The 14,262-nt window shown below is 37.8% G+C and overlaps 2 protein-coding genes across 3 annotated transcripts; one reads left to right on the top strand and one right to left on the bottom strand.

Annotated features, from left to right (window-relative positions):
* Window positions 1-2,468: 2,468 nt before the first annotated feature.
* Window positions 2,469-4,997, top strand: LOC115041148 (histamine H2 receptor). The gene is made up of 2 exons (XM_029498465.1): window positions 2,469-3,273; window positions 4,702-4,997. The coding sequence occupies exons 1-2, from the start codon at window positions 2,469-2,471 to the stop codon at window positions 4,995-4,997; spliced, it is 1,101 nt and encodes a 366-aa protein (XP_029354325.1).
* Window positions 4,998-9,857: 4,860 nt separating this feature from the next.
* Window positions 9,858-14,216, bottom strand: cyb5b (cytochrome b5 type B). 2 transcript variants are annotated; one of them, XM_029498329.1, is made up of 5 exons: window positions 13,778-14,216; window positions 12,409-12,537; window positions 11,754-11,780; window positions 11,568-11,599; window positions 9,858-11,302 (listed from the first exon to the last, which is right to left on the bottom strand). In XM_029498329.1, the coding sequence occupies exons 1-5, from the start codon at window positions 13,976-13,978 to the stop codon at window positions 11,209-11,211; spliced, it is 483 nt and encodes a 160-aa protein (XP_029354189.1). In that variant the 5' UTR covers window positions 13,979-14,216; the 3' UTR covers window positions 9,858-11,208. The 2 variants fall into 2 exon arrangements, with proteins under 2 accessions (XP_029354189.1, XP_029354190.1); XM_029498330.1 differs by having other exon boundaries at window positions 9,858-11,299.
* Between the last annotated feature and the right edge of the window lie 46 nt (window positions 14,217-14,262).

Below are 14,262 nucleotides of genomic sequence, written 5' to 3'. Positions count from 1 at the left end.
TTTATTGGATGTTGATTTGACAATGCCTTGAAGAAATGCAATAAGTATTTTACAGCTATGGATTTATTTTTTTATTAGCTAGAAGGTAAGTAAGGCCATTCATTCAAGAACATTTGACCATTTCATTTATTTTATTATATATAGTATATTCAATTACAGCGTCCTTTTTACTCCACTACGTTTATTTTACAGTTGCAGTTATTTCCATCTTAACCAGCCTCAAAATTAAAGTGAACAATAATCGTAATCCAATCATATCCCCAGTCAGCACATTTACTGTTGGATTTAGACCATTGCACGGTATTGGACAGTACATTTACGCTATGCTGCCTTTAATGAAAGCACGGCATACCAGTTCCTCCACTGGGTATTGGAATTCCTTATGAGAAAAAGTAGGTCAACTATTTACAGTAAGTATGACATCTAACAGCTGTAACTGTGACTGTCTGGTGCTTCTACATCCTTTCAAAATGAGATAGAAACAGGTAGGAGGCGTGCAAGTGGCTGTACAATGAACATGAAGTGTGACAGCAGGGGGAGAGGAATGGGCAATATTAAGCTAAGAGCTTGAGTCCATCCCCTCCTTCAGGCCTCATGTTGGACATCACCAGGAGAGACCTGCTCCTTAGGACAGCGAGAACACATTAATCAAACACAGATAGCTGACAGTTTTCCTTGGGGGTGGAGGGGCTTGTGGTAGCAGAGCAGAAAGGCTATGCCCCTTTGGGCCATTCACGATTTATATGTTTATATTTACAAAATATCCTGTCTGCATCCAGGCTAATGTCTTTTATAGGAGAGGTTTCTCCCATGACCCCCTGTCGTGGCCATATTGCCATTAAAATAGTAATATTATTGGCATTCTCACGACTGACTGAAGATGGATAATTTTGAAGCGACTAAATCATTCTGTTGGGAGAGGCCATTACTTAGTCAAAATTGTTAACTGAGTCAGTTAACTGAATTACATGACAAATATTAGATTAATTGAGATGTTCTCCACACAATGTAAAACCAGATAAGTTTTTTTTTTTTCATTCATGCCCAAATAATGTTCAGGTCGGATGAATTTGCTTTAGCATTAAGAAATACAAATGACATCACGTCACATAAATGGGAGTCATGATATGTAAAATACTGCTATGTAAGATATTTCTTGAGTGTCTTCTCTGAATATAAAAAATCATTAGTACTTGTGACCCCGGAGATGTAGGAAGTGGGGGGCTTTGTGATTGCGTTATAGGTTTGTATCTTCTTGTTAATGGACTAGCATACAGGTCACTTAGAATCTGTCTGCCCTTGTGTCATATTGTTGTTTTGTTGTCTTCCTTTCTTTTTTTTTTGGAAGGAGGGATGGTTGCAGCTACCACTCAGCAGTGAAGGTTGTCACCGGAAGAGGAGCTGGAGGAAAACCTGAACACTGATGATGTGAGATCAGGTAAATTGGACCGTGACCGGCTGTCACACATCAGGCTGACATACTGTACATTTTCTGTGGGACCATTTCTGGTTGTGATGAATTGCTGCCTGCCTCACTGTTATAGGAGGAGATGAAACTTGCCATGGTGCGGTAGTCTGCAAACTCGGAGTTTGATGGAATGGCCAGATGTGAATGCAGTCAGAAGTAACATTTTTATTTGCTTCCGTTTTCCTTTATAGCAAATAATAATAAATTGAAAGCATATACACATTTTTGTTTTCAGTCTATCTTTTCTGCAACGTTCCTGTCAAATTATTTTATCATAAGATATATTTGATAGATTAAATTATGCGTTGTACCGTAATGGTCATACTTTCCTATCTGCACTTTCATTAAGGCCAGTGGAGGAAACAAACTTACATATAACCTTACACGATGAAACCTCCACAGCACAGAAATTACCTTGCTAAAGGTAATTAATGAAGTCACAGAGGGAACTTTCAGGCCAATTTAAGTATTAGCCCAGCAAGTTGATTTAATGAGCAAATGGGGACGTGGATTAAATTTGCATGACACTACAGGGCATGATGTCACATTCCCAAACTAACCCGTAGGATGAATTAACATTTCACTCATTTTGTGTGAGAACGCAGATGTGTGCAATTTTTTATTTGTGCTGTAGTGATAACAGCTACAGCATTTGTAGAAGAGTCATGAAAGAAGTTTGCACTGCGTTTTGATCAGGCTGGATTCTTTAAAAGAGCACCAAGATACAGCCAGGAACATCACAGATATTACGACCATCTAAGCTGGTGGTGTTGATATTGAAATAGGGCTCTGCACTGGTTGAGAGGTGACCGCCCAGCTCTGATTGTCTCAGGTGTGCTGCTGATTGTGGCAGGGAAGCTCCAGACTGCAGCACGTCCCTCTGCTCCAACTGCACTTCTTTACATGTTTGTTTGTTTCAGGTTGTTTTTGTTTTGTTTTGTTTTGTTTTTACCTCAGGTGACTTTATGATTTTCTGGCCCTCATGTCACCGTGAAGGAAAATGTACACCACTCTTTTTAACCTGTCATCATTGGGGGAGTCCAACCTGTCGGGTGTGGACCCTCAGAGGCTGCAGGACCTGGCTCACCGGCCGGTCAAAATCAGCATCATCATCGTCCTGGGTGTTCTGGTCACTTTGGGAAACATCGCGGTCCTCCTGGTCATCACCTCGTCGGTGGCGGGCTGGTCCAGGAACTCCCGGTACTTCCTGCTGTCCCTGGCAGCAGCAGACTCTGCCTTCGGACTGCTGGTGATGCCCCTGAATCTGTGGGTCAGTCTGATCAAGGATTACACCGAGGGGCCCGATGCTCTCTGTCATGTCGTGGCCTTTTGCAACGCCACCATTTACTCCACCTGCGTGTACACGCTGGCCACAATAAGCCTGGAGCGGTACATCGCGGTGTTTTATCCGCTTCAGTACGGCACCATCCTGACCCGGCAGAGGACTCTGCTCCTCATCTCCTTCGCCTGGTGCTTCCCTCCCGTTTTGCTGCTGCCCGTTTTATTCCCAGACGGGATCATCGCCGTTCATTTTTCCACCGCGTCTCTGGTCTGCAACCCAGCCTACTCTACCAATGTCGGGTACTCTTTAAGTTTGGCCTGCGTCATATTTTTCCCCTGCTCCTTCATAATGACCTACACCAACCTGAGCGTGTGGTGCGTGGCTAAGAGGCAGAGGATGAAACTGCGCAAATTCTACTGTGCGCGTCGCCAAAGGCACAATGTGGCGTCCAGAGTGCTGGTTCCTGTGATGGGAGCCTACTACGCCTGCTGGACGCCCTGCATGGCAGCCATGATCTACAATGGTAAGCATTTCTAACAGGAATCAACTCTTAAGCAAGGCATACAGGGGCCTGCCTTAGACTCTCTCTCTCTGTGTGTCTGTGCGTTTATTAAAGAACAAATTTAAGATGAAAAAAAAAAATTATAATAATCATGATTTAAAAAAAAAAAAACAACAACAAAAAAACCACAACCCCATTGATCCTCTGTCTTGTCTCCATATACTTACTCAAATAACATCAAAACAAGGATGTTCAACTTCATGTTCACATCATGATCCACATCTGAAAATCTAACTCCATTGGGATTCACATAAGTAAAGAAATGACTCCTAAAAAATTCAAAATAGACGTTGCTCCTGCGCCACTGCAACAACCTCAGCTTCCATCTGGAGAAAGCAACAGCTAACTGCAACCCATAAATGCTGTACGAGACAATACTGTACCTAATTTATCATGTTAATGTGCCATTTAACTAGATGACACAAACTTCTCTTGTGTTGACAGTTTTTTCCCTAATTACACAAAGCATTCAAGGGTTTTAGAAGAAAGGGTATCATGAAGATGCAATTACTGAAGAAGTGCTAAATTACTGGCTGTTTGAACACATACTGTATAGGAAATGACATGTTCTTACTTTTAGCTTTAAGCTGTTTCAGCCACATTGTAAAAGTGGGAAAATATAAAACAAGTCAAAGTTCAACCAAGGATTTAATGATTTTGCAGGATTTTTTTATTCTCAAGTCAAAGGTATCTTGAGAATGAGCATTTGACAATTAAGATTATCTGGGATTAATTTGTTGGCAGAAGTATTCACTTAATATTATTTTTTTATTTTCCAAATTCATCCAATTTCAGCTTTGAAATGACTGACAGTTATTTATACTGCTAGCCATGAATTTACTGACTGAAGGCCAGCTTTATGATTGACCTCCTTTTTTTTTCTCTCTCTCTCTCTCTCTCTCTCTCTCTCTCTCTCTCTCTCTCTCAAACAGTTTCTCACTCACCCCAGTCTGGCAGTAATAAAGACTGAAAGTGGGGTCAAAGCTGAATACTTTTAGAAATGACGGCTTTTCCAAAAAGAGTTGTAATTCATCTGATATGGATGAAAATCCCTGCAAAACTAAGCTACAATTCTGAATTTCATCTTCAAACAGTGTTTCTGTTCAAATGGTGCTCTAAAGTGGTTTCTTCCATTCCACAAAATCTATCAGTATATCTATATCTATATATCAAATTCAGATTACCAATTCTAAAATACTATTATTATTATCAGGGGCACGTCATATTTTTAATGGTCATTGTAGACAGTTTTAGCTAGGCTGTGTTTGTTTCATCTGTGACCTTTTATAATTGAAAAGGACCCCTTCAGTTCTACTGTCTTGTTTTAACTCTGTTGTCTTGCTCTGGATACTTTGTCCACTTCAGTCCCCATGTTTTTTGCCCCCACAGCACTTTCAGGTAGCAGTGTACCAGAGTGGATTGAGTTTGTGGTTGTATGGCTGCCGACCTCCAATGGTTTTCTCAACTGTATCTTCTACTTCTGGATAAACCGAAGCTTCCGCAGGAAATTCCGCTACGTCCTACAGAAGTTTGCTGAGTCTCTTTGTCCCAGACTGGTTAATTCCCTCTTGTTCCGTAGCACTTCGAAAGCCCAGTTTGACTCAGGATATCTGGATAATAACAATATTGTCCATGAGCGTTCTTCCAGTGTATCTTCCACCTGCACCTTGTTGAGCCTAGCTTAGGATGTCTTCATTTGAAGAACATCACTGCCGTGGTAAAATACATGGCCAGTGACCTCATATTGTCTGGCATTTAAGTTATTTATGTTCCTACAAGAGGTATTATGGATAATATCCAGAATAATGGTTTACATTAATTACAATGCAAATGTACTGATACAAAGGTATGATGGAAGGCATTTAAAACAGCCATGCACAGTTTCTTATTTGAGTTTTCCTTAGTTTTATTTTTGATCCATTTTCAGTTTAAGAATATGTTTAGATGACTAAAACACAGGCTTGATTTGTAACTTTTGCTTTTCTTTCTTTTTTTTAAAAACTCATGCATTCAGCATTAAAAATATCTGATGTTCTGTCAGAGATAGCATCTTGAATCACTTTTTAGTTGTTTTAGAATTATCCATCAGCTTTGTGTCCCAGAAAAACCAGCATTATTCTGCTTACACCTGCACAATCAGTCTTTTAATCGTGTCATCTGTTATGTGTTAAGATTTGTTGGTTAGTTCAACATGAACAAATTTCACCTCTGATATTTGAGGTCAACCTATGAGTTAAAAACAAAATAACATTTAATAGACGTATGAGACATTTTGAAGTAACATTGCTATCTGACGAGAAGAACTGTTGAGGAGCTGAGGCCATCTACTTCTTCATTTTATGTGCTGATGACCTTGGCATATAACAGCTGGGAGAAGTTAACCTTTAAGTCAAATCATTTCAGAGTATGCAAGGGGAAAAGTAATTAAGCAGCTGAACTGTGGAAAGGTCACTGTATTTGTGCAGGGAAAAGATAACTTAGGCAACTGCTGAGGCTGTGGTTGTTTGTTTAAAGATATTTAGCCCATGATCTCGCTCTTCATCATCTACCACAATATGGATTCAACTCGGCAATAGCTATGCCGTTCTTGTCTGAATAAAGTTCCCTTTTGTGCTGATGATTGGTTTAGCAAGAGCATATTTTTTCCAGCAATATCCAAATGAACCAGAAAGTCAAGTTATTTTAGCCCCTTGATTGCTGCTTGTTGTCACAGTCATTAAAAGGCTGAGCATTAGCAAATGCTTGTCCTCTCCAAAAAAGTAAACGAAAAGTATGTAAGGAAAATCATTCAAGGATCTCTGTATGTATATAGATACACACATTTTGTTATGTTTCTGAATCCTAAATATTATAAACAATGAACATATGTTTGATAATGTATTGTTTACAGATAAATTAAATAAAGTATAATGCCTTAGAATCATGTCTTCATTTAGTTAAATGTTTACATTTGGTCCATGAAGCATAGTACTATTTTATATATAACTGTAATGAAACTTAGCTGTTAAAGAAACTTGTGTATTGTATCATAATTTTCTATTTAGTCAAAAGTCAACTTTACTGTCAATTCTTCGGTCCACACAAGATACACAGAGGAAATTGAAATTACGTTTGCTCTTTTGTCCCCTATGGTGTAACGTAGAAGCAAAGAAAATGAGGTGGAGAATATGGAAGGGCAGAGGAAAATACTGAAAGAGAGAAAAAAAGTGCAAAATAAATTAAGTATAGAAGTTAGAAATGAAAACACTACACACTACACTGGGATGCAGACAATGCTATCCAGTTAATGAAAAGGGAATGTGCAATTTGTGCATATTATATGCATAATATTATTTGTACTTTAACACCTCATTGAAGTCAGATGAGCAGTGGCACTGTTTGAGAAACAGCTGTTACCACTGCAATAGCAGCAGTTCTTATAAAGTGGCTGGCACCAGCATGGTGGGCAAATTCTTTGTGTGTGTGTGTGGAATGCGGGGCAGGGGGTAGTTTACATATGTTTTGTTATGCTTATGTATGTTTAGTTGTCGACCACACCACATTACTGAAAAACAAAGCAGAACTGAATATTTGGTAGTGTGTAGTTGGTACAGTAAAATAAAAGATTTGTCTGATGGTGGTGGTGGTGAAAGTTAAAAACACATTAAAAACAGAATCAGCAGCAAGTGGCTTTAATGTTTGCAAACATTGTTCAGTATCTTCAATTTTATATCTGTTGAAATGTTTTATGATGAATAATCTGAATTTGATTATGCTAATTGCTTCCTACTGGTGCCATGTTAGATAACAGGTTGATGTATACCATTAAAGGACATTATTGAAAATACCATCAGAGAATGATGCTTCTGCATTATGGATGGATCCAAATTCGATTGATTGTGTGGTGCTGCTTTCACCAAACTGTCAGGTCAGGACAGAAAGTGAAATTTGACTTTGTTTCTTGAGTGGATTTAATGCTTTAATGGATGTTAGTTGTTCAGAATAAACTAAAGCTGGTAATGTTTTTGTGGGAAGAGGTGAGGGTTTTAAGTGAACCTTTTAAGTGGTTGTCAACACTGTAAACCACCTGGGATTTCCTCTGCAGACAGAAAATATGACACCGGTTCGGTGGGTTCATGCATCTCTGTTGCTTTAGTACATTAACAAGAATGAAAAAAGAATTCCAACTGTAACATCTAATAATTATTGAAAACATATATTATGAATTGAAAACATTTTCAACTTGAACTACTTGTCAGAGATCATGTTTATTTCTGCTCTAGCCTCAAGGGTCTTTCCAGCCATTTGAGATTTTTTGCAGAGCAGGTCTCCCAGGACAATGGAGTGCTGTACATTAGCAGCCTTAGCTATCCTTGAGGACGACTGCTGACAGGAATGACAAGTGATTCAGTCAGTGAATGATGTCTATCTGAGGGCTTCGTATACTCCCACCAATACAATAGGCTCTCCTAAGAGCTTGTTATTCCGCGTGGTCATAATTACTGCCACGGCAGGCAGATAGATGTAAAATAGCCCCTGACTTCCTGACTTTAATTCCCTTCGCATTAAAAACTAAAATATTTTTGCTTGTTAACGCTATTTCCAAACTAGAGCAAAGTTGTTTTGGAACGCATGTGTGGTTGGAAATATCGTGTAGGGGTTTCCGATGATCAATATGCCAGTTTTGTCAGTACACTGTCATTAGATAGCATTTAAAATGTAGTCTTATTATTATTATTATCACACTATATCAGGACAACATGGCATTTTTTGTTTTCTTGCTATTGCATCGTGTCCGTCCGACCATGTGTGACTAGAATTGGCTGTTATATTTACTGCATGCTCCATGACCATGAAATCTGGGAGATGATTTGTCTGATTGCTTTGATGAATGTATTATAGAGGGTGCACAAGTCACCGTAGCCAATTTAATATTTTGCACAGTTTCCCTCTTTCTGGTGAAGGCCAAATTCAATAAGTGACACATTCGCATATTTAGGCTGTAGCGCCATCTTGTGGTAAGACTAAGTATGGTATGGAAAGAGGACAAGCTCTTGAATGCATTTATATTAGATTTTGGTTGTTGTTGCTGGTTGAACAGGAAACATTTCTGTGATTTTATACTGTCTAGTTTGCACTGTATTTGTATTGTTTATTCATGTTCTCTCGTGGCTACTAAAATTATGTGAATGTACATTTATCAGACCCATTACAAGAAATTGTCCTAATGGAGCTGTTTTTAGACTGACTTAATGTCTTTATTCTTTTTATACAATTCATCATTTTGTGGTAAGAGAGGCCATCTGGTTCTCAAAATATCCAACCAGATTCAAAGGATTCAAAGGATAAATCAATGAGCGCTGAGTTGTGCTTGCTGTGGCCTGCTGGTCATGGGCACGGTGTGCTATGAGGGCTCTTATGGATGTTGCAGATGGAAAGGTTTTAATTTCAATAACTGCTTCCTGCTCCGCTCCACAGGATAAATAGCTGAGAGGAGCAGGCACACGCAGGACTCAAATGTTATTGAGTTTGTGCCAATATTGCACTATGAAATGGTTACCTAAGAAAAACAAATCAGTGTAATTACATGACCACACTACCAGCTACCCATGTTCAATTTCCTATATTGAATTACACTGACACAATGGTTACATCTTTAACAGAAGGACAGAAGAGTACAGCCATTATTCAGTGATTTTGTTTCATGCCTCTCTTCTGACAGTAAAGCATGAAAAGTGTATGACAGGCATTCATTCTCTCCGACAATTTGTTACAGTGCCAGGCAATTGGCTTTAATTTTCTTAAAAATGAGTAAACACCAGCAACAATCAGTTACTGTGGTCAGGAGAGAGAAAACAGAGTGAAATTAACAATGATGTTAAGTTTTTCATCCGTTTTCTTTAAATTAGCTCAGAGCTGTTATGACACATTATTGGGTCCATGAATATTTAAAGGAAATTGGGGACCACATAATGAGGGTTATTTACCAATGCCGAGACATTGGTATCGTTTTTGCCCTAATTGTCTAAGAGAGACAATCAGAGGTGGTGACCACACAGAACTGCTGCTACATCTCAAGGCAAAGTAATGAGTGAGTGTGGCTGGCTGGCATCAACTAAAGTGTACCTCCAGTGTACCCTGAGCTTACTTGTGTAGTTTGAGCAATACAACCTTGTTCCATAACTGTCATATTTAATTAATTCATTAGCAAACTGTGAAATTATCTAAAAAACACTATTATATTGCTTTTTTCTTCTTAAATTCTTATTCAAACGTCTTGTTTCCATTTTTGAACAAGCACTGCTACAACACTTACCACAGCCTTTCATAAAAGGCTGTCTAAACACAGAACAATGTTGGCTTGAAACCGACACAAAGCATTTAAATGATAGATGGATTATGTGTTTTGTCTAACCAAACAGTTGCCAAAGGCACACACACTTTCCAAATGGTTAAACAGTTAACTTGGCAAACATACTATTAACAGCTTCATTCCATGCTGTGCTAAAAGCAATACATTTGTTTATTTGAACTTAATTCAACTTATTAATGCTACATAACACCTCATCACTCTCCCATTTTGAAAGATTGATTTTATTCAAAGACAGGAAATGGCAGTTGAAATGCAAAGAAATGGCAAATATTTATAGTCAACCAATTAAACTTTGACATTTGCAAGTAATGTTGTAGTCACATGTAAAACTAGCAGCACGTTATAATGTCAGTTTTTGTTGGTTTGTGTATTTCAGACGTTTCATATTTACTAGTCTGAGTGATTTTGTAAGTGCTACTTAAAGCCCATCTCTTACCTATGACATAATTAGCAACAAACAAAAATGGAAAATTCAAAATGGCTGTGTAACTAAATAGGTTATTAGTTATACAGCATTGACATGAAGACACTAAATACTACAACGGGCAAGTTCCCCAGTTAAAACAGCCAACCAAGAAAAACAAACCATTCAGTGACAGAAAGCATTGCCATTGAACACAGTCAATTAAGATTAATTAAATCAAAACAAAATTCTGGGGGTAAAAAGAGGCTTTCCAGAAATTTTTTGCAATCAAGCAATCATTCATAGTCAGCTATTATATCTGGGTAATAAAATATTGTATTATCACATACTACATATATTTATATTCATCCATGGACCAGATATTTTGAACTTTTAAACAATTGCCTGATATTTCAGCTGTAAAAGAAAAGTTAAGCGAGAACAAATTTTAACTTAAATAATCACTAATACAATATAATTCACTACTATTTTCAAAAAAAAAAAAAAAAAACAGAGAAGTTTGAAAATTGAAAAAATTTTGCAATTACAACCAAATGATAAATGCAATGCAGCTTTGACAGCAGAACTGTGAAATGAAGAATGTCCTAAACTCACAATTACTACTGAGAATTAATTATCAGTAACATTTCTCACTTTATTAATTCTAAGTAAAATGTATTAGAAGTCAATCTGTGTAAAAAAGTTGTTTAATCAGTAACATGTCCCCTAAATCGAATCATAATTATGCATACTTGTATCTCCTTAAATGTTTCCATCTTGTCTCTGTGTAATGATGGCTGTGCATGTAACCTTCATCTGAGCAGGCAAAAGGGTGAAGATCATACACAGGTCAAACTGGGTCAAATGCATATGAAAGTGCAAGACAACATTTAACGTTGATGACAACAGGCATAGCGACATTGAACCACAAAGTAAGGCAGACTGTTTAATGAAATCTCTGCCCAAGGGTCTATTTGGTGCACTTGATGTAGATGAACAAAGATGATTTGTCAAACTGCTCCCCCTCCTCATGTTGCAGAGTGAGAACAATCCTAACTGTGCACTCAACGTGAGGAGGCTTTGGTCAAATGTTTCAAGGCCTCCAGATGAAAAGAATGGGATGAAGACGGGATGCTAGCACTCAAGAGGACTTGTGTTCAAGCACATAGTAGTAATACATGACACCAACAACAGTTGCAGCAGCAGCTGGAATCAACCATGTGGTCCAGGAGCTGCTTGTAAAAAAAACAAAACAAACAAAGCAACAGAAAATATTTGAGGGCTTGAAATGGACGCAAAAGTCACAAAATACACAAAATAAAATAATAAGATATGAATTTGGTTATTTCTAACTATTGTTTAAAATTTTGACCAGCATTTAGAAAGAAAGTTCTAGACAAAAATAGATATATGCATACAGCATGTCACTTTTACACCGTTTTTCTTCCAAATACTACCTCCATAAGCTCTTAGGCCTGCCAAGATTCAGAGAGAACTCACCTGATTTGTCCTGACTCTGTGACATCATTGCACTTGAGCGGAAAAGACAAAAAACAAACAAAACAAACAAACAAAAAAAAAAAAAAAGAAGCCCCAAATCAGACATTTTGTATAATCTTCAAACTATTATAAACTATAGCCATGATCTTTTTAAGACAAGATTAGATGGACAATATAAAGGCTCACCTTTGTGATCTCCTTTTTTCTGTCATCCTACAAAGAAATTCAATGCATTAGTAAAATTGTCATGAAAGTAATGGCTGACACTCATGAACAAGAATAAAATGAAATTTCTCACATATTTAAAGTTGATTATATATTTCAAATATAATAATATTTTATATAAATATAATATATATTTTCAAACTTGGACAGAAAATTGTGCACACAACCTGATTGTTCTTGTTGATAACTGCATCGTGATCATTGTCTTATGACTATCAGGGCAAATCAACATTAAAATTGAATTCCAAATTTAAAATAATAGGCTCAATCTTTTGATGTGGACTACGTATTAAGATGTTCTAATCAAAAGACAAGGCAAGCTTGTACGTGTGTATACACACACACACGGGCTACAGCTTTGAGCAGTTTGGTTGATTTGGATACAAATTGTTATATGACACTATCTTGTTACTCCAAGCTACTCATTGTATGATAAATTGACCCCTTTTTCTCACAGAGGTCAAGTGGCACTGATTAACAAGTATCTATCTATCTTAATCATTCATTTTTATAAAACTAGTATAGATGGTATATATAGTATATAGATAGTTCAGATCATTAGATATGTAATGATATTGACTTGAGAGATGGCAGGAAACCAGGTCTGTCCTCTTACCAACTGAACTTCCCCAATGTAGTACTGCTGGAGCATTTCCCTGGCATCTGTAGAATGACCCACATCCTCAAAGCTTTCTGTAGCATCTCCACCAGCCTGCTCCAGCAACACCTCCTCACCCCCTGGATGCTAAAACCAGAGATTGTTAAATTCATTTCCCCCACACTCATAATATATAGTTCATATGAGGGATGTCACTAGGATTGAGAGATGGGGGGGGGGCTTAGCCTCAGGAGTGTTTTAGAGAATGGAGAATTTTCAATGCACCTAGAAAGACTTTGTCAGTTAATTCACTATTTGAAGAACATTTATCAGAACATGTTATTTGGATCACTTTCTTTTCCTTTGCTGCCTTTTTTGCCTTCAGGATATCCTCTTTTCGTAAAAAAAATAAAATAAAATAAAAATAAGCCTAAATAAATAAGCCTCCTCAACATCAGCTCCCTTGTTTCTCCCCTGCTCCTCACTTACTCTCTTAAAAAAAATCTTCATATATCCATCTAGCCAATGAATAGAAAGACAGTTTAAATTTTTCCATGCCAAAACTAATGCTACAATGCGTTTTCACTTGCAATCATTGAGAATTCCAACATTATTGATATTGTGTTGAAATATAGGAAGGTTTAGGAATATTTTAGGGGCGCTGAAGCCACCCCAAAATGCACCTACCAACGCCCCTGATTCATATCGATGATACGATTTAAATCAAAATTCAACAGTTTCTGAAAAGCATTGCTACAATGTTTCATTGTCACAAGGAAACAAAATATATTTTATTCAAATAATGTACTTGGGCAAAAGTATCATACTACAGGTAAGAACTGAACAACGCAAACGTGTAGTGGATCTACAAAACCAACAATAATGCAATAGGTGAAGTCACTTTTAGAGGTCTGAATGCAGAATTTTAATTCTAAAGGAATAAATATCTCTTTAAACTTGATAGGATAACATATTTTACTAAAGTAGAGGCGAAGGATCATCACTTGTTTTATACCCTGGTTACTCTGACTCTGTGACTGTGTTACAGTTGTATTACATACTTTAAACCCGTTAAGAAAAGATCCTCCCATTATTGGCTATTCCACAATTAATGCTAATTTGACCATAATGTTGCAAAAACGCTGGAAAACAACTTATTTAACAATTAATGGCCAGACGCTGGTTATGACTTTATACCGTTGTGGTTCAGAGGTGGGTCGAAGATCTGCAACAAAGACGTCAATACGTGACAGCAACACGTGATTTAAACCCAGGAAGCACCCCTTGGCTGAAATTAGGTAATCAACTAACGGCTTACAGCCAAAAACACAAAAATAAGACGGTGTTAATGGTTGTGTAGGCGTCTCCAGATACCAGGGTCTCCTACCTCTTCAAGGAAACTTGTGATGTCGTAGACTTTATCGTGGATGACAAGCCATGTGTCACTGCTCATGTTGTGTAAACTAATCTCTTCCAAAGTGTAATATTTTATGTCACTTCCTGATGTGCCGCCGTTTTCCTCGCCGGTGGTGTTACTTGCACATCCATTTTCTGTGTTAATGAGGTTGTCGTTAATTTCCTCACCCATTCTGACGTTAATGTAACTGGGCTGCTAGCTAACGTTAGCTCCTGTCCCCGGGCAGGCTGGATGTGACTCTGAACTGCCTTTGGATCCGTTTCCTGCCTGATTTAAAGATCGGCAGCTGTGCTAAGAAAACTCCCAACGACACCGCGAAATAACGAGACGACAAAACGGCGCTCAAGATGCTAAACGCAGTTGTGTAACGAGATACAAAACGGCCTAACCCGGCACATCAGCAGACATGTTAAACTGACCAATGACGTGCATACTTTAATATCGTGAAACTCGAG

Source organism: Echeneis naucrates, chromosome 3, assembly GCF_900963305.1.
Source record: "Echeneis naucrates chromosome 3, fEcheNa1.1, whole genome shotgun sequence".
Classification (NCBI taxonomy): domain Eukaryota; kingdom Metazoa; phylum Chordata; class Actinopteri; order Carangiformes; family Echeneidae; genus Echeneis; species Echeneis naucrates.
This window is presented reverse-complemented; position numbering and strand designations above follow the sequence as displayed.